The following is a 21,854-nucleotide window of genomic DNA, read 5'->3' as shown; positions in this document are numbered from 1 at the left end:
GATACCATGCAGTATTTGTTTTTCTCTGTCTGGCTTGTTTCACTTAGCATGGTGCCATTCAGATTCACTCATATTGTTACAAATGACAGGATCCTTCTTTTTTAAAGCTGAATAGTAAATGGACACTTAGGCTGTTTACCTTGACTTGTGTGAATAATGCTGCAGTGAACATGGAAGTAGAGGTATCTCTGTGATACCAGTTCTGTTTACTTTGAATATGTATACCCAGAAGTGGAGTTGCTAGGATTATATGGTAGTTATATAATTTTTTGAGTAACCTCCACACTGTCCCATAATGACTGTACCAGTTTACATTGCCACCAATAGTATATGAGTTCCTTTTTCTTCTCATCTTCACCAGTTTTTTTTTTATTCTTGACTTTTTGGTAAACATCCTCACAGATCTAATGCAATACCACTTCCTGATACCACCCTACTAGTTCTATTTTGTGTTGTTTTTATCTAACTTTTTGTAGCCATCATCATGCCTAGTGAATTTCATATATGCCAAATGAATGTATAAATTACCCTTGATAGCACTGTATTAGAAGAAAGAATATTAAATATAAATCCATGAAAGCCAAAATTTACATGTTTATATGATACAAAAAATATATATTGGAACATAGGAATGCAGTTGTTATCTCTAATGGATGCACACATATGCATAGAGACATTATTTTAAAGTCAGACGTTGAACCTAAATGAAATTTAATATATCCTCTCCTTAATTTCATATTGTATTTGAGTTCTTGAGGAAAATTTCTCAGTGCATTTATTTAGGATTTTTATGCTTTTTTTTCTAGATTGAAGGAACTAAGTAAAAAAAATAAAATTAATTATGAAGACTGAGGTATTCACTAGGTGAACACTAGGTTACTCATCCTATTTATAAATATGTAATAACTAAAATTTCTTTTTCAAGTTTACAGATAATAGGTTCAAAAGATGTATAACAAACATGTTAAAACTATTTGAAGACATATCTGAGAGCCTTTTGAAAAATGTTCTAAGATTCCCTCCTCTGTGGCCCAGAAGCACCCTTTACTGTCAGGGATGGGAGTTGAATACAAAGTTGTTCAGACCAGGTAGATCCTGCAGATTGAATCTACACCAAGGTCTTTTTGAGAAAATATCTCATGGACTTAGCCATTGAGGATGCAAAGGTTTTAAGTGAGATACCCAGTATTGAGAAAATAAAATTAAAAATAAAGTCACCTACCAACCTAGAAAATCCTTTCTCAAAATATAGAAAAGAATGAATCAATTTTACTATTGAGTAATAATTAAACAAGGCTGTGATGTGTATCATAAGCTACCTGCTAAAGAGATTTCAAAAAAAGAAAAAAACTCACCCATTTATATATACAGGCAATGCAATCCATTGCCTCCATGTTAATTATCCTTATCAAAATAAAAAATAAACTTTTCCCATCTTTATGACAAGGAGGAAATTACATCCTGGAACCAGGTGCCTGGGCTTTATTTAACTCTAACAGAAACAGGTGTCACGGTACCATCTTTCTTCATGTTTACATTTCAAAGACACAACTCTAAGATCTCCAAGGAAGACGTTCTTGTGGTGGAAAACTGGTATGAGGTTTATTTAGCTTTTAAAACATTCACCTATATCTGAAAGAATCAGAGAAAGCAAGGGTTTATAACTTCAGGTTTTCTTAAAGAAATGCTAAAGAGTACAGGGGAGGAGAGTTTTCTGACCAGGGAAAATCTGAGTTTTTGTTTTTTGTTTTTGTTGTTAGATTTGCATTTGCACTTAAAATTTTTCTTTTTGTGACTATTTTATAATAAAACTACAATTTTCTAATTAGCTCTGTTGCTGTTTCTACTTTCCTCTGGGCAGTTTGCAGTCATCAAAATATAAAGTAAGTCCACAGTAAAATACAAAGCAAGGCAATTATCAGGACTACCATAGGATTAATATAAAAATTCAGTGCAATATTTGCCTTAGAGGAATAACCTTTAAATATATTATACCAATAGTGACTGGGTAAAGCAGATTCTTGGTTAGCAATGGTCAAAAATTCTCTTTTGTCATGTATTAGTTGTACAAATTATTGTGATATCTATATTGCCTAATTTTCAAATGATTCAACATTTGAGTATTATTTTGTGTCTTGAGTATTACTTTGCAGTATTCTTATTGAAGCTACCCAATCCAAGCATGAGGAATTCTTTACCCTGGAGCCTGATTCTAAATTTTTAACTAAGTTGTTTTTTTTAAAAGACCCAATACATTTTTTTCTAATTTAACAGTCAACGTAAGCAGCATTGCATTTACAAGATAATCTAGGCCCTTCAGTAATTCCATATTTCAATATAAATTTTCCAAGATGAGAACCACAAAGATACCCACAACTGTTAACTAATGTTATTATGAGGCTCCTATTGAAGGGTGCATAATGAACTTCTAGTATTTAAATTTCATACCTCTAATTGTTTTAAATCTTAAGGATGAACCCAGACTATGGGCCATTTTTTTGCATGGTTCCAAATTAATAGTCAATTAAGTCTCCAGCAATAATATATATCCAATTTTGTTTATCTGTACTTGGACTGGAGAGAACTTGTATCTCAAAGTTAATCAAGTGACTTTAGACCTTTCTTCTGCAGTCTTACTGTATAAAAGCCAGCTTTTGGTTTGTCTTCTAATTAGATGCTTTTCATTCTGCACCAACCTTCCAATCAAACCAGTTAATACAACTGTTTTCTTTTTTTGTCAAATATAAAGAGTATCTGGATGTATGTTATTTACTTTACTTTGATATTATAAAAAATTAGTAAGAAAATGATCTCACTTTTACTATGCCAATAATTTGCTTGCTGGATTTATAAATCCAGATTATGTCTATACTGGTGTAACAGTAAAATTACACCAGACCAGTTAGACAGTTATAGAAGACTTTATTGGAGACTATTGCAATAGGAGTGAGGACTATTAAAGCAGGGGCTAAGACTATTGAGGTGAGCGTCAATACTGTTTGAACAGGGAAGAGAAATTGAACTCAATTCTGCTAAAAGGAAAGGTAGATAATTTTTAAGTATGGGATGAGCTAATGGAAAAGTGCTAGAGATTCAGGTGGAAGATTCGTGGATGAAAACAGGCCTCCTGTGTGCTGCTAACAGTTGCTTGTCAAAGTTGAACTTGTACTTTCCCACAAAGACTGATAGTCGGGAGTGTTATCTCCATTGATGATTCCATTTCAAAAGAACAGCTCCCAGGCCCTTGAGAAAGACATCCCTGGGGTATAGAAATTTACGTCTCAACGGGCAGAGAAAGGATTTATAATTGCAAATTTTCTAAAGTTAAGGCTCTAAGAAAAGGTAGGGAAGGAGCCTTTACTTGGGAAGAAGCCCTTATGAAGTTTAATTAAGCTGAGGGGAACTTTACGATCTGTGGGAGCTGTTTGGAAATAGTGATTATGTGAAATGTTACTGGGAGGTTAGAAAGAAAAGGTAGTGTAAAGAATATTATATTTATTTTCTAACAAAATGTAATTCTTAACATAACCAAAATAATACTACCATGAATAAGAGAGCAGAGCAGTCCATGAGAATCCTCAATTTGCTAGATCACCTTCTTTCAGTTGCATTCAGTTGCCCTTATCAGTTGCTCTAGAAAACTGAGGCTGGCTTCACTTGACAAGCGTAGATCCTCTAGGTTGTCCTTTCACTTTGCCCATATGGATGACCAGCAGCCCTTGACGGGGTTCCTCCAGCACAGGAGCCCTGCATCTTTCCTCTAAAACAATTTTAGGGACAAATTGGGCCAGTCAGTAGGGGTGGTAGACTTCGGGTGGGCCCTTCAAGGTCCTTATAACTTTATGTCTAAGGACTTCTAGAGAAGAAAGAACCCCTTTGAAGTATTGAACATGTTTATGAGAGGATTCAGTTAAATCAGGCACAGAGCATGATCTCTGACCCAGATTCATAGGTCTGCCAAATATAAGTTCAAAGGGAAAAATACCATGCTTACTTGCATGGGTTGCTCTTATTTTTAACAAGGCTAGCAGTAAAATTCTAGGCCTTTTTAATCTAGTATATTGCTGCATCTTAGCAAATGGTTTGATTCATCTTGTGAGACTCTGTAAACATTTGCGTGATTATGAGGTAACTGTGGAAATAAGATGACTTCCTCTGATTCATTATGCTCCAGTATCCCTGAAGTAGAAAACGTGTATTCAAAGAGCCTGTGCTACTGCCTAAGCAGTGGGAAAGTGCCGAAGGGAGAGGTAGACTCCAGACCACCCGGAGATCATATACAATATAACTAAACAAAGTCTATTATTTTCTGCAGGCATTAGTTCTATGAAATCCAAATGCACCAAGTTTCTGGTAAAGTAGTTGGGGAAAACTGCCTGCACTTACCTTGGGTGTCCCCTTTAAAGAATTCTGCTGACAACTTGCTCATCTCTTTAATATGCTTTGAATAACTTCATCTTCTAGGTAGAGGTAGGAAGAGTCTGTTACCTTTAAAATTCCTCTTTAAGATGGTTATGTTCATGAGACAACATTGCCAACCAAGGAATAAGGGCTGTGGCATAGGAAGGATTTTGTTAGGTAATTCCCATAGTTCAGTCAAATTTCTTTTAGCTCCCTTTTTGATCCATTTGTACATTTCCTTTTGTAAAGCACATATTTGGAAATTAACTAAAATTGCCTATTGTATTGAATGTGAGGCTTCTAAGTTTGAAATCTGCCACATTTAATGGCGGCTTTCGTAGCTCTTTCAACATCATTGCTGCTAGGAGTGTTCATATCACCATGTGTGAGCTCTACCACGGATTACTGATCTGAGAAGGCAGATGTACAGCTTCTGACAAATCAGCTATTAATTTTGATATTTTATGAGGTATTTTACCATGACATATTTTATTTCCCCTCAAAGCAGAGAAACTAGTTTTTCCAAATTTGGTCCTTTGCATTACAGTTAACAAACACATTTATAAAGAATTGCAACTCTTGTTACTGCTATTTACTAGGCTGCTTTTTCTAACTTAGTTCTAGGACAAACACAGTCTTTCAAAATTTCATAAGAAATCTCCACAGCATGCAAAGCCTTAAGCTGGTCACTTTTATCCTAAGTACCTGACCCATCAACAAACATTATTAAATCAGCACTGTGAATATCAGATAAACCAGGTCAGGGCATAGTGTCTCCTTCTTCTGCCATTTTACCCTTAGGATCATCTAAAATGATTATAATCTGGTAAAAGGTTAGCAGAGTTTAGGAGACAGCATGACCACAACACAATGTTAGGACTGAATAATAATGCTTGTTCATATCTAGTCTGATGGCATGCCCACAAACTGTAAATCTTACGTCCTGACAGGATAGCTGTCCAGAACACAGAACATACCAGTAAGTCAAATGACTAAAGGTAAGGGCTTGCGGCTTTTTTAAGGTTTGTCTGCTGCCGTCACAGCATTCCAGTATGTACAGTGCTGCAGCCCCAGAACTGAGAAATACATACATGATGTGTGGTCTAATCTCAACTTTGAGTTAAAGTTCCAAAAGTAATTCCTTTATTTTCATGACAACACAAGTCGAAAAGCTTCTCAAAATTTCGACGCTCCAAAGCTGAGATGATAGCCAATTTTAAGCCTCTGCAGATTCTACGGACTCAATCAGAGGGTCTGAGTCATGCAGTTGCTCCCTCAGAGGTTTTTTCCCACTTAGCAAAAGTTGGAATCCATGGTCTACAATACCCTGATAGTTCCCCAAATTGTGTAAGTGTTCACTGTAATGGGGCATTTCATCTGCAAAGTGGGCTGACTCCTCTATTGTAACACATCTTTAACTTCAGCAACATAGATGCCCTAAATATTTTACCCCAGTTTAGCAATACCACAGTTTGTTTAGTGAGGCCTTATGCCCTGATGAAGGGAGCATTGTAACAAAGCCAAAGCTTCAGTTTTGCTTTGCTCTTTTGCTTCTGACACTGTCAACAAACCCTGTAAATACTGAATACTTTCCGGTCCTTCTGGTAGACCAGCTTTCTCTACGTTTCCCTGTAAATGGCTGAAGAAATAGTGGGAGAGGACTGAAACTCTTAAGAAGTCCTTTGCCATAAATATTGGACTCTTTCATAAGTAAAATCAAACAGAAATTTAGACTTGTCCCTGAGAAATGAGGAAAAAAACAAAGCATAGATAAATTAGAGAAAATCTTTGTGGAGAATGGTATTAAGGTTACAATAGTTCCAGTGTTAGGAACTATAGGTATTAATAGAACAATAAATTTATGTACTTCTTTGAGATCTGCACAAAGGTCAAACCATCTTTGTTTAATTTATATTCCCCCTTTACTGGAAGTTTGGCAGTATTGTAGGGTAAGTACTCTTTCATAATTATCCATTGTTTTCCTAATTCTTTTTATAACTGCCATTATTCCTTCTCATTGAACTCTCAGCAAAGGGTATTGTTTGACACATAGCCATGCTTTTGATAAGCTATTTATTTCGGTTCTGTATCTCAAATTAAATCAGTATTATTATTTCTAGGGCCCAAAGTAAGGCGTTGATTTGTTTCTGCTCAGAGCACTTCTCCAGCACACTGTAAGGCTGCTTCTTTCTGCCCTATCCCTTTTCTCTCAGAAGGCACCCAGTAAACAAATTGTATTTCATTTTTTCAGGGCATTGCGCAGACACTCCATATGGAGTGTACAGTATGGCAGTCTTAATTTGCACAATGATCTCTCCCCAGTAGGTTTACAGGAAAATCAGGAGGAAGTGAGGAAACATGTTCCTCAGTCACAGAATCTATTCATGTGGGAACCATGAAAGAAATGTAGCAGGTGTAAAGCTGATCCAAAATACCAACAACCTGTGTTGATTTATTGCCAGATAAATGAGCAGTGAGGAATTTCTAGTAGCACCAGTATCTACCAGAAAAGCAAAGATGTGATAGTCTGAGGGAAAGTTACTGAAACATCTATTTCACCAGTTCCTAACCTTTGAAATTCCTTCAATCTGTCAACTGTAAACCATTTGTAATCATTCCCTAGCTTTCTGGGCTTTCCTGTTTCCCTTGTTTCTTTAGTTTCTGCATCCTCTGGAATGCCTTTACTCAAGTCCTTCTGCCAGCATCCCGTTTTCTTGAAAGAATGATGCACTGTGTTCTTTTTTTCCTTTGTTCCCTTCACAGCTTGACCAGACTAGAGGTTATTTATTTTAGTAAGTAGTCTTCACTGAGCAGTTAACACAGTACTTTTTAACTTCTTTTCTTTTTCGTATTTCTCTAGTTTAGCCCAAAACTGAGTAACTGCTGCTAAGATTTGAGTACTGGTCTGTCCTTGCCATTCTACCACCTTTTCCTTAATTTGAGCTTGGACAGTCAAGCAAAAGAGCCAAGACAAAGGTGGACAGGGCCAGAGGACAGTTTTGATCTGCTTTTAGATTCGTTCTAGCAAATTTTGATCAATTCTCAACAAATTACTGATGGAAAATAATGGTGCACTCACCCATCTTCTGGATACAGTACTGCAGTTTCTCCCAGCTCACCTATAGAAGAAAGTCTATAGGCGTCTCTGCAGTGGGTCATCGAAGCCTTTCTTTCTTCCACAGTTGTGAAGGGGGATGGGTAGTTGGCTACTCACCAGTGCAGAGGTATCATCTGGTACCCATGTGCTTGCTTCATCAAGTGAGCAACGTCTCCTGGTTGTAGACTTCACAAAGTGGCTTTTGCACATCCCTGTAGACTGAAAACTGTGGAGGACTCTTGTAAACTTTTGAGAAACTGGAAAAGAAGCTTTCATGTGAATAATAGCTGGCAACAGGTTGGGTAGCTTCTCAAGGGCATCATCTTCACTGGTGATCAAATAAGAAGACTTGGTTTCCCTCATATTGTGGCAAGAAAAATCTAAAGTTACCTCTTTGACATCTTTCCCATGTTGGTAGATTTATCAACTTAATACTTCTTTTTTGTTTTGCCTTTTTTTTCAATTAACTAATGAAAGAGCTCACCATCCAGTTGCCTTCATAGAGGGACAGTCTCTTGTACATGTTCTCAGCTATTCCCTAAATGTATCCCTTTATGATTCCTGCTTTCCTGGATGCATGGTGTATTGATGATGAACTCCTGGAGGTAGAATCTGTACTGAGATACAGAGTGGGTTCAAGGCTAGATAGGATGTGAGGCACACAAACCCACGTCCTTACTCAAGATGGATAATTCATTACCAGCTCAAGAAGGTGTACCCTTATTCTTCTGTGTAGGGACATCTACAAACAAAGGGAACCGCATATCCCTTTGTGGAAGAGGAAAGATCATCACTTCCCTCTTCCCAGGCATCTGTTTGAAGAAAGAAAGATAAAGAGATGCATGGGAAACAGAGGGAACACAGACAGCAAAGGGAGAAAAGGGCTATGTGAACGAGAAAGTGCCTTTAATTCTCACATTTTTTTCTTCTATTCACCTCAATCTTTTCTTCAATCATTTTTAACTTTCCTCTTAGAAGATATCCATCCAATAAATACCAGTAATGAATTTGCTTTGAATATGGACCTCATAAAACCCTCACAATCCTGAAAGACTGGATTGTCTCATGTATTCCAGATCTGACAGAGAAACATTACTTGTTGAAGAGAAAGAACTGCAGGCAACATTCCTGTTTTCCCATAAATGGTTCTGGTGGGATTTTAGAGCCCAATTTACCTTTGCTTATTCAATAATAAAATAGTGAATGTGGAGTGGGTGGCTCATCCAGCTAATACTCAAAAAAAAGCAGAACACTAGAAGAGAGACTTTTTTTACAATTCACGATCTCTTTTATGACTGTTGTGTGGCTACATGACCTTCAGCTGGTCCAGTTAATTCAGAACTGCCATTTGTATGCCATCCTTATCACAAAATTGTTAAAACTAAAATCTGCTAACCCACAAAATGTAGAAAAGGGTGTAGCAGTTTTAATATTGAAATAAGCATTAAAAAAGACTGTGATGTGCATCAGAGGCAATCCACCAAGAAGAATGCAAAGAGAATTAAGCTCGCCCTTTCATATAGTCAGGCAGATACAATCCATTATATACATGTTAATTGTCATTATCAAAAGGAAAAATAACTTCTCCTATTTGCATGACAGGCAAGACTTTGCATCATGGAGCTATGTGCCCAGGCTTACACTCCCATAGAAACAGGGAGAGACAGGGCAACACCCTCCTTGATGCTCACACTTCCACGAGGTGGCCCAGAGGCCTCCAAGAAAGACATTCATGGGATGCAAAATTGGCAAAAGGCTTACTTAGCTGAAAAGATTTACGTACCTGTCAAATAAACAGATGTTTGCAATTTCAAGTTTTAGAAAGGGAATGCTCGAGGAGAGTTTCTCCTCCCCTCTTTAGCATCAAGGAAAATTTTAATTTTTTATTACTTTAGTATTATTATTATTGTTTTTGTTGTTATGCTAGATTTAGATTTACCCTTACACCAGCAATGAGTTGGAAACTATGTAGAATCATGGCAAATAGGAGAATAAGTTAGCTTGTATGTGCGATCTGCTCTTTCTGAACTGACAAAATTACCATGCTAGAGGTTTGTGGATGGTAAAAGTTCAGGACTAAAAATAATAAAGAGTAATAATTAAATATCATGAAAAAATATTTTAATATTCCCCATGAGAGTGATTTTTGACATATTTGATATGTTGTACCCGATGCACATTCTATAATTTTAAGCTCTCATTCCCATGTCATAATTGATTTATTCTTTGTCCTGTCTCTTTAAGCTTGAGTTCTTAATCTTACCCATAAACTTTGTCTGTACTGCAGTTGAAGAGGTTAGTACTTAGGAACTCACCAATTTGAAAATTAAAATTCATATGCCACAAAATTTAACTGAAAGATGTTTTGAAGTAATAGTGTATATGCGTTTGTGTCTGTGTGAATACAGATATGTATACATGCAGACATACACATATATTACACAGAAGAATGTGTGTGTATCCTTTATACTATAATAATTTTAAATTTGCTTTGGCAGGAAAAAAATGAATAAAATCTGAAACACCATATTATCTTATGGTATTATCATATTTTGTAATACTCCTCAATATCATGCATATTTCATTAGTTAAATTACAATATATTTAACTGGGTTTGTTTTTTATAGAATCCCTTGAATTCTGTAACACTGGATGCTGCTGACATAACTATACTGCTCATGTGGTCTGCTGGTTGGATTTTAGTTATGGCTGACCAAGGAGCAGTGCATTTTACTGCCCTGTCACTTCAAGGATATGGCCATTATGCTGCCCTCTGCTGGCCTAATTATAGTATAGACTCCTTCCAAGAGATGTTCTCTCAGGGTGCCCTTTTTATTACGTAGAAAATTTTTATACCTTCTCTTCTAATGTAACTTTCCATCAATCCTCATGGTTTTAACAATAAAGTAGGTATGCACTTAGAAATTCCTTCTTTTACAAACCTATCATTTTAGTATATGATTTATAATTCCCTATCAGTATGGACATTTTACTCAGCAGTGAATCAATTTTTTGTTTCCTCTTTCTATACTTGTAGACTTTCCCCCCCAAGGTCTTATTTACTCATTTACTTTCCTCTTTTATATGACCCTTGGCTTTGGTTCAAGTATGTGCTTGCAACGTTAATAATGGCAGAGGAAACAGGAAGTAATTTCCCTCATTAGAGTTCTAAGACTGAGTATTACGGAATGAGATTATTAAAGCAGAGATTTAGTGGTGCCACATCAGATCAGCAGCATGTTCTTTAAAATAAAATTCTTTACAATGAAACATGCGTTGCATAGTTAGCTTGACATGAGTATTGCAAAGAGTTATATCCCTTTCCATTTATTGTTTTTCACAATGCTTAAATACTTTTCACAATATTTCTCTAGGACAAAGTTCTGTGAAAATTGAAAGGTTAAACTAAAGTGAATTTCTGATGTTTGAAAAAAAAACTTAAAAGATTTTTATAGATCCCCTTTTTCTTTTCAGTTCAAAAAGAAGTATAAGATTCTCTGATGGTCTAAAATTTAGTGTCTATCCTTGAGGGTATGAACGATCTAGCCTAGTTAAACCCATAAAATGGTACTTTGTTTATAATAAACCTTGATCACTTTATTGTGTTGTTTGTTCATTATATCAACACATAGTCTTATAAACTTATCTGACAGTTGTTTTTTTAGCCAATAAAGTATTGAGAAACACATCTCTTTCATAATTTGCTTGCAGAGTGTGTTTTAATAACCCATTTCTCCCTATTTTGTCCATTTCTTTTTAGGCTTACTGGAAGCTTTGTGCCAGACTTGATAGTGAGTATGAGCAGCCAAATGTGGCTGCACCTTCAAACAGATGAAAGTGTCGGATCTGTTGGCTTCAAGGTTAACTACAGAGGTAATGATGAATTGCTACTATGGGAAATATGTTATCTTAATACCATCAGAGAATACTTTTAAATTCAAATTTAATTACATCTACAAAATAAGTCTCCCAGAACTAAAGCAAGAATATATTCCAACAAAATACTTCCCTCTCTAAATTAACTACAAATGTTGATTTCACTTTTCTTTAGATAAAATTGTTTTTCTTTAATGTGTTTATTTTGTATACCCCATCTCTCCCATCCTCCCACTTACTCTGTCTAAGCTGTAGTCACTCTGGACTCCTAGCCTTTCTCAGAATAGGCAATGTAATTTTATACACTCTATACAATTTATCCGAAGAAAAATATACTAGTTATCAAATATTTAAATAGAAAGTAAAGGACTTAATTCCTCAGCTAATCCAGTGTGCTTTTTAATTTTTTTGAAATCTCAGATCAAGCACATGGTTTTAGTGTTCCAATGATCAGATCCCATGTAAATCATATATTACACATGAGTTAAATTGCTACTGCCCGTCCCAGTGTTGGCAGTGATGCTGATGATCGATGACATGTGTAAAACAAGATCTTTTGTTCTAGTTTCATTTATAAGAGACAGATGCAAGCATTCTGAGATCATGAATCTATTTGACACATGATGACCCTTGATTAAAGTCAAATATAGATAATCAATATATACACACAGTGTACATATTAGAAATATAAATTTGGAATTTGACTGAGAAATACATAAATTTTAATAAATTTAATTAAAACTTATGTTTTAAAAGATAAAAGTATGATAGACACTATTAGAACATTATGTTGCTTGCATTTATTATTTCTATTGTAGGAAAAATAATTATTCTTTATCTTACATTTGAACAATGGCTGTGCAAAATTCTCTTACTTGCATAATAGTAACTTTTAATCAGTTATTCTTTTTTCAAGCATTAGCTTGCCATGCCTTTTTATCTGAGCACTTGGAAATGAATGCATGGTGTTGTCAGGGAGACAGGGTATATGCATTCTGTGTTTTCAAATTGTGATTAAATTTGGTACTACATTAATTTTGAATTCTTCAGGAAGTATGTTTAAATGTCAGTTCAAAAAAATAAAAAGGTAGGTATGATTATAATGTAAAATATATTCCTCCTCCATTTAAAATATACATCTATCTTCAGTAAATAAAACAAAGCTACAAAAATCTAAAGAATAGCCAGCTTATGCTGAAAGTATCTATGTCTTGATCTTTTTCTCTTGTTTTTTCCCTTCCAAATAGCTAACTGAAACTGGCTTTCTTATATTTCTCTTTGTTTTATTATTTTCTTCACCCTATGAAGTTTACCTGTTAGAAAACCTATAGTTGTTTAAACCTTAGAAACTATATTAATCATTAATGATAACGCTTCAATGAAGAACACAGTTATTAAAGCTCATGAACAGGTTGGAGCAGCAGAGGAGTTCTATCAATATTTGCAAAGCTTTCTACTTCAATGAAGTTCAAGAGCTGGACATGCATTGTAAAGCAGCACAATTATTTTGGTTTCTTTCTGTTCAGTTTTCAATAAATAATGCCAAAAATATTTCTTAAATATTTGCTATATGCCAACTATTGAATGAGTTGTAGAATATAGAAAAAACATCCAGACAGTATCTCTCTCAGGAAGATAGTAATATAGTGACAGAAAATATGCCCTGCTATTTATACAGAAATATCAACGTATATTTGAAACCAACACAGGAGATCTTTAATGAGTATTGCCTTTATCCTCCTTCCTCCTTTCATTCTGGTCTCTTCCAATCTAATTACCACACCGCTAATGGTGATCCCTGGCTGCAGAGAGGTGATCATATTATACTCCTGCTCAAAATGTTTCTACACTTTCTATTGCCAAGAGATGAAGTCCAAAGCCTCCATAGACCCTATGTTCCAGATTAATTCATCCTTTTATGCCCTTCTCCCTGCAGTTCAACTTTATCAAATTATCCATAATTCTCTGAACCCAACAAGTTGTTCACACTTCTCTTTCTCTGGACATTCAGTAAATTCTACCTGAACCTTTATATTTCAACTCAACATCACATCGCTCATCCTTCAAGACAAAGATCAAATAGTTTTTCTTCTGTGAAGCCCTCTTTAACTCCACCCATCATAAAGGAACACTTTCTCTGTTTTATAAAACCTTTGCCATATATATCCACTATAAAACCATGTAGAAATATGTCATAGTCATCTTTATATTTCCATTAGTAACCCTTTGCTATGTCATCATAGGTGATGAATGTCTATTGTTTAACGAAGATGAATAAATGACTTGACCTACATAATATGAGCTAGGGTAAAACATGTCCTCAAAAGTTTAGTTTACCATGATTTTTTTCTCACTATGAAAATCACATTTTTTGTATTCAATAATTTAAAACCTGAACTCAAAGTTGAAATAGGGTTCATTTTGAGAAGTTTCAAATTTTGATGTGCAGATAACTTCAGCAACTTCACCTACTAAAAATAATTTTCATAATTATCATGCTTTCTCTTAAGTAGTGTGTTGGTTCTAAATGGAACACCTGCGAAAAAACCTTTCCAGATCTGATCTAAAGATATCTTCCTTTTTTGTCATCTGTGGAGTTTGCATGAGATGGTGTTCAATGTAGATCTGCTATAAATTAACTATGTATTTTATTGCATATTTGTCCTTTATATTTTTTAGATTTTAAACAAAGTGACTAAATTTTGTAATTTAGATTTTTTCATAATATATATATTTTTAATTGCCTAAGAGTGCTTTGAAAACTTCAATTTAAAGAAAATTTAAATGAAATCTCTTAGAAACTAAAAATACAGGATTAAAAGCTGCGCTGCTGTGTGGGAATGGGGGTGGGAAGGAGGTTTGGCAACCCCCTAATGGTCAGAATGCCCCTCATTTCTTGCAAATTTTGGAAAAGCCCAAATGCCCCATAAAAACATAGTTTAAAAAATGACTGTTCCAAGACCATCCTATTGACTGAGAGACCAAAAATGTACCTGTGAATATAAAATTATACATAGTTGATTAAAATGTCATTATCTTTAGAACTTCAGTCTTAATCTTTGGAACTATCAATGTTTTTTTCTATAGACTTTGAACAGTGCCTGTCTTAAGATATAAAAAGGCAGTAAATATTATTAATCAAGAAAATAATTCTTTATTATAAATGCAATTCATTCTTTTTAAATTAGGATTCATTTAATGTTTATTATGTACATGGCAGTATGCTGATTACTATATGCAATATTGGAAACAAATAAAATGCCACCAGACTCTTGACAAATTTAATGATATTCCTTACTTGTAAAAACCGGTAATGTCCATGTTAGGTATAACAAGTCACAGCCATCCTGATTCACAGGAGATTTATATATTTGATTCAAGATTATGATTCAAAATTATGATTCAAGACATGACACTAGGTTTTCCTGCTGAAAAGGAAGAATGACCTAGCCATCTGTCTTGTCCCGTTACCCACTGTTTTCTTGTTTTTATATCGCCATTATTTCAAATGCTTATTAAGCAGAAAGGAAGCCCAAAGAAAGGCACTTGTTTTTTTCCTAATGGGCACATTAGCATCCATTAACACTGCACTATTTTTTTATATATTTTTATTTTCATCTTAGCCTAAACAACATGAAAAGGATAATGAATAATTACTAAGAGGCTTGTACATGGACATCTGTATAGCTTGCATTAACTCATTAAATCTTATTAGAACTCCAAAAGATAATAATTATTAGTCATTTTTACAGATCAGAAAACTGATTAGTATGTGGGCACCATGATGATAGGAAGTTTGATCTGTTTTGTGTGCCAGCTACCCTAACTAGTGTGAAAAGCATGAGGCGACCACAAGATTGAATTAAATTACTGAGCTCCAATGCATAAAGCAAAGTATGCACTTACTCATGTGCATACACACACACAACAAAAACCACCTGCCTTCAAATGCATGTGCATTTTTATTTCCATATGGTAATTCAATGTCCTTTAGGAATATTTAGTAAAAGAGCTTAATCCATGACAGAGGTGTATAAAAAAATCTCCAGACTACAGAGTTTTGAAAGTGGTATTGACTCATTTTAGAAATCAAGCATTGTGATTGTTTAATTTTTAGTTGTGTGGTAGTGTGCATTTTCAACAATGGTATTATTAGCAAACATGTTCTGAGTGTTTATGTACTATTGTGAGCTCAGGAGGCATATCATTTGATCAGTTGCAATAAACCTACAAGGTAGTAATATTATCCCTATTGTACAGATGAAGTAATCAAGACACAGTAAGGTAGGTAATTTGTTCAAAATCACAAGGCCTGTATGTGGAAAAATTAAGAAATGACTCTGAATCTTATGTTTTTAGACTCCTGCCTTTCAGAAACTTTATATTATTTCCATAAATCTTAGCTTAAATTTATTTTGACATTTTAGATAATAAAACAGCTCTCAACTAAAGTACACAAATAGAGTTTAAAATTTGATGAAACTATCTGCTTTTATGGAATGCCTTAAAATTTTGAAATAGAATGTTTTCATGAAAGAAGATCATTTTCCTTAAATATTTAGAATAATTAATTTTTATGGCTTAAAGTGGACTGAGAGTCCCTTTCTCTCATTGTAGGACTGAGAACTAGAAATTCCATTGTTTCCTCAAATGTCAGTCTTTAGTAATTAGGGAATATGCCAGAGTTAAGGTGGACTGATACCAAAGATTTGAAATGTAAATAATTATTTATAAGTGTTCGACCCAAATTTAAGTTCAAATTTAATTAAAACCTTAGCTTCCTTTTAAAATGCACACTTAATGTTGGAGGTGTCATTTTAAAAAATATATCAAATAATGTATTGTGGTGTTGATTAGGACATTTTGTACACAGCTTGTGATGATATTTTAAATAATAACTTGTACAGCAAAAATCTTAGACAAATCAGGCTTGGAGGTTTTATGGTTTTACATTTATGGAAGCATGTGTTTCTTCCTTCCTGTTTCTCGTTCCTTTCTCTATTCCTCTCTCTCCTTTCTTTCTTTATTTTATTTTTGTTTTTGTATGAGATAATATTCTACTTACTAGTCTTCAACTGATTTTTGTTTATCAGTGTAGCATGACTGACTGTCTTCCCAGTGAATCTATATGGATAGGTGGCCTTCTTCTAAATGACTAACAATAGTCCACAAAATGTATACAACATAATTTAACATTAATCAATAGTCATTTAGATCATTGCCTTTATTATGGTGTTACAATGTGAAATCAATATTCTTGTACAAGTATCCATACTTCTTTTTCTTTTTTAATGAGAAAGCAGACTCTGAAAATTGTATGGATTGAATAATTATTTCCTAAATTTTGTTATTTCCATTCTCCCAAAAGTATAAAAATGAGGCTTTTCCTTTACAATTCCAAGTGGAATGCTACTAATCTTTTAGGTGTTTGCCAACCTGATGTATTAAATGCAGTTTTATTATATTTAAAAGCTACTGGGTCATTGGTCATCTTCTCATAGGCTAATAACCACTTGGATTTCATCCTCCTTCAAATTTTTCAGCTTTATATTCTTTGGAAGTCATTAATGATTGCAATTTATTGACTTTTCCTCTAATTCTGAGTGAACGTGTGGCCATATGACTGTTAAAATGTTAAAAAAGTGACCAGAGTCACTCCCAGCCAGTGCATTGAATTATGAATCATTATCTCTTTCAAAATGAGCACTAAGGCCATATCTTCCAGAAGGTAGGGCTACAGAAAGATGTAGCTTCCTTCACCTGTGTTCCTGAGGGACTACAGAGAACAGATGTCCAACCCACTCTTTTCCCCAACTATGTAGCATACTCAACATGATAAAGAAATAGGCCTTTTTTTGTTAAGCCTCTAGGATTTCTGGGTTAATTTCTTATTCCAGCATAAGCCAGTATATTCTGACAGACAATGTAACAGTCTATATTTGAGTGGTCTTTTTACTCTAATCAAATTATAGGCATGTTGAGCACCTAAGGGGTACTAACCCTTAGTTTGATTCATACATTACAAATATTTTCTTCTAGTCTGTTTTGATTCTATGAAGTAATTTTCTATACCAAGTTTTTAGTGTTTTTATTCTAATTAAATTTGTCATTCCTTTTATTTGTAACATCTGGACGTGTGTATGTGTTGTGTGTCTTTTAAAGATTTCATCAAAGTAATTTTTTTAAATATTTTCAAACATTAATCCATCTGGAATTTATTTATGTGTTTTGACTGGATATTTTCTTCAAGATGAAAGGACAATTTCACCAATAGCATTATTAATTAGGTCATTATTTTCCCCTGAAATTGAAATGACATATTCATCACATAACCAGTTTTATATATACATAGATACCTTTAACTATTTTTTATGCCCAAACTGCACTGTTTCAACTTCAGTAATTTTGAAGTTTCTTTTTAAAATATTTGTGGGCAAAGCTCCCTGCTATTCTTCTTCTATTTCAAAATTTTCATGACAATTTTGTATATTTAACTTCCACCCATACTGTAAAATAATTTTGTTGAATTCATAAAAATAGTATTTGTGATTGTCATTAGAATTTCATTAATTTTATATATTGCTTTTGTCAAAACTGATATTCTTATATAATATCTACTTATCAAGATGTCTTTTGTCATTTTAGTTTTAAATTTTGTGTTTTTTTTAAATACTGCTTTTTAAAATAATTCTTAGCCTTAATCCTAAGTATTTCCTACTTTTTTGGTATAACAGGGCTCTTAGTTTTCTATTCCCATATGTAACTAATTTCAAAGAACTATTACATTATGAATGTATTTCTCACTACTCTAAAGAAAAGTTTATGATTTTTATGTAGTATCTGTATAGTGTTTGGCCATATTTTTAATGCTCTTATTTTAATTACTTTATAATTAGGTATTACAATATTTGGGAAGGCATTTATTAGCAAATTACAGAAAATCCAACTAACATGGTCTTAAATATGGGCTTTTCATTCTCATGTGAGAAGTCCAGAGAAGAGTTAGAGGCTCATACGGGATGGCTGCTGACATGTCACGAGACTCGGGTGCTCCCTTTCATTCTCTCCATCTTCCTTGGCATATCTGTCGTTGTCCCCAGAGTTATAACAACATTGTTTCCAGAGGTCTGCAGAAGCAGATTGAACCCTCCAAAATCTTGTTAAATTATAGTGAGGAAGCTGACATCTCTGCTGCTTCTTTTTATGTCAGTGACTTTATCATTTTAACATTTAACATGATTCTTGACGCGAATATGTGGAAAAGAGTCTTAACCAAGTGTAGGGTGTTCCTTTTTAATCCTCTTTTATTCTGAGTATTTATTTGGAGTGCCTGTTGAAGTCAAACACTTCTCTGCATCAGTTGACACAATCATGTATTTAACCGTGTCACTCCTTTGTCTGCGTTCATAGGTTTCCTTCCTAATGCTGGGACAAACTACCCTTTCTGCAATGAAACCTTCCTGAACAAACTATCCTTCCTGCAATGAAACCTTCCTGAACATAATATCCAACCTTTTAATACACTTTGGACTCAATTTATTAATAACTTGATTATAATTTTTGTGTCTAATTCAGTGTGTGAATTAGACTATTTCTTTTCATGCAATCATTTCATACAGTTTGGGTTCTAGGATTATGGGAGTTAAGCAGAATGAGTCAGGAAATGTGTCAATGCTCTGGAATAGTCGGAGTAACATAAGAGTTGCATGTCTTTGAGAATAAGAAGAGCCTAGTGATAAAACCATTTGGACATTTTCTTGCTTAAACATAAATACTTAGCAAATTGTACTCTATTGTTTTCTATGACTACAAGTCTCTTCATAGCTCTTTTTGGATTAGTATTGTCATTCATATTTCATTAGAAAATTTTCTAGGTTATAGATAATTTTCAAATGTATTGATATTAAAAAGCTTTTTTATAAAAATAATAAAGGTATCTTATCCAGATCACTTATTTATAGTGTATGTTAATTTCAAGGAGTAAATTTTCCCTCTCTCTCTGCCCTGCATCTGCTTTTATGCTTGCACAGCAATCCTCCCACTTTCTTCTAGTAACTGAAGTACAGGCTTTGATGAACCTTATCTCTTCCAATTCTGTACAGCTGTAAAGGTTTGTGCTTAACTAATCAGAATTCCCCTTGATATGGTTATCACTCCAGGATCTGGGACAAATGATGTAGATTCTGGGTGAAAGCAAATCTCTTTTCTGAGGCTGCAAACACTAAGGTTCATTTAACTTGGTGCTCATGGGGGCCAACTTTTGTTAGCTATGTCAATAACTTGGCAACAGAGAAAAGGCAGAATTAACAGATGAAAAGAATGAAAAATAGTATTGTGGACATAATTGAAACTCCTGAACACCTGAAGGGAACATTACCTTGGTTTTCCAATTTCATGAGGCTGTAAACTTCTTGTTTAAGCCATGGTGAGTTCAATTTCTGTCACTTATAACTATAGGAGCTTCGATTAACACACTCGTCATCTCTTTTTGTTTAATTCTTTCAACATACAAAAAAAGGGAAATTCTGTGTTAGAATTCGCTAGTTTCAGAATCACATTTTTTTTGTTTCTTTTTAAAAAGTGCTATCATGGAAAAACACTAGATGGGTTTAAGAGAGAATGCGTATTCATAAAAAGGAACAGTTATATTTGAGTAAGTAATATTCAATATGTCATTTGATATTTTTCAGAAAAGGAAACTTAAAAATATTAGAGTTCTGTAATTACCCTCTACTAATAGTATACATCCATAATGGGCAAAATCCTTTGTTAATCTTAGTATCCATGCCTTAATACCACTACGTATGAGCTAAAGTTTGGTCCTTGTTTGTTTTGACCTGAAATCATGAGGACAGTCATGAAATTGAGATGTTTTGAAAGTAGCATCAGTTCCTTGGTTTTTACATGATGGTGACACAGAAATAATCTTGCTTAGTTATCACTGAAATCATTTTGTGGGGATAATGGAAAAAAGTTTTTGTGAAATGTTTTTGTTTCTTTTTTTGCTGTAATATTTTATGAATAATTCAAAAATCATTGGCCACATATATATGGTCAATTGGTTTTCAACAGAGGTGATAAGGAGTTAAGTGGTGAAAGGATATTATTTTTTTATATATATATATGGTACTGAAGCAATTGGATAGCCACAGGCCAAAAAAAACAACAACAACAACCTTACCTCAAACAATATACAAAAATTAACTTGAAGTGTTTTGTTATAGACTTAACTGTAAGAGCTAAAGCTATAAAACTTTTAGAACAAAAGAAATAAAATAGTCACCTTGGTTTAGGGAGTTCTCTCAAACAAGACCAAAAACGTGTTATATGTTATGGACGTTTGAGTTTCCCTCAAGTACATGCTGAAGCCCTAACCACTGGTGCGATGATATTTGGGGTTGCAGTTTTAGGGAGGCAATTAGGTTTATGTGAGCTCGTGAAATTCATGAATCCCCAAAATCTTCCCAAGTATTTCTTGTATTTCTCATGTTATAAAATCAAATTAGTAAAATAAAATTATATAAGGCATAGTTATACAATTTTTATTTTATATACATTTCCTATTTCCCTATATCCTGTCCTGTAACTCAAACAAATTACATTTAAGGATATCAAAGTCACTTATGAGACATTTTTAGATGATTATCTGATATTCTTTTTAAGAGGAACTTTGTCAATAACAAAAACAGTTTAATTATATTGAAAATAAAACTGAAGTTTCTAGTTTCTTAGGAACTAAATTATTTGCCAAATACTAATGTAATTTTAGCATGTTACAGAGCTATACTTCATTTTTAAAATTATATTGGAGTCCAAATTCATTTATGTAAATAAATATTTTCCTCTGGGGTGTGCCATATGCATTACTGATTCAATATTTGCTGCGGAAACAGTTTCCATATCTTCAAAAGAAGAAGCTTAGAGTAGTCTTTACATTTCCTTTGAAATCTAGCATTTTTATTAGATTTGATAAGTAATATTGTTATATGCATTGTACTGTCCAAGAATATTATCCTCAGTATTTATTAATTGTAGTAAACTGATAAACCTTCAGTGGGATGTTTTTTGTATAAGTTCTGAGATAAATCTCTGACTCAGAATTTACTCCAGATTTAATACCTTATCATCTGGTGGTGGTCTCAACACTGAACTAGTGAGTCCCCTTCGGTTTTCCTATTATTGTGTCTTTTAAGATATCTATTCTTTTCATATCATTTTCATTTTTTTTATTGAGATCTTGTAACCTGTAAAAGCGGTTACTTTTTCCTACGAAAAATTACAAGGCACATGTATTTTGTGTGGGATTTTCATGATAACATTTCAATCTGCCTCAGAATAAAGAGGGCTTTTAAGCATGACTCATGCAAACTTTTATATTACAGTAAGATTTATCCTCCTTGTTCCTGCTATTTATTAGCTTAGAGGATTTTTAAATGTGTTATTTTACATTCAATACATCAAGTTCCTTTGGAACATGACT

At 33.9% G+C, this 21,854-nt stretch overlaps 1 protein-coding gene across 5 annotated transcripts in view; it reads left to right on the top strand.

Moving 5' to 3' along the window:
- The window catches only part of CSMD3 (CUB and Sushi multiple domains 3), a 1,174,595-nt gene that overhangs the window by 650,316 nt on the left and 502,425 nt on the right, over window positions 1-21,854 (top strand). For all 5 annotated transcript variants that reach the window (XM_073229983.1, XM_073229982.1, XM_073229981.1 and 2 more), the window contains one exon: window positions 11,259-11,371. In XM_073229983.1, the coding sequence (XP_073086084.1) occupies window positions 11,259-11,371 (113 nt within the window). The remainder of the gene's footprint in view (window positions 1-11,258; window positions 11,372-21,854) is intronic.

Source organism: Manis javanica, chromosome 2, assembly GCF_040802235.1.
Source record: "Manis javanica isolate MJ-LG chromosome 2, MJ_LKY, whole genome shotgun sequence".
NCBI classification, from domain to species: domain Eukaryota; kingdom Metazoa; phylum Chordata; class Mammalia; order Pholidota; family Manidae; genus Manis; species Manis javanica.
This window is presented reverse-complemented; position numbering and strand designations above follow the sequence as displayed.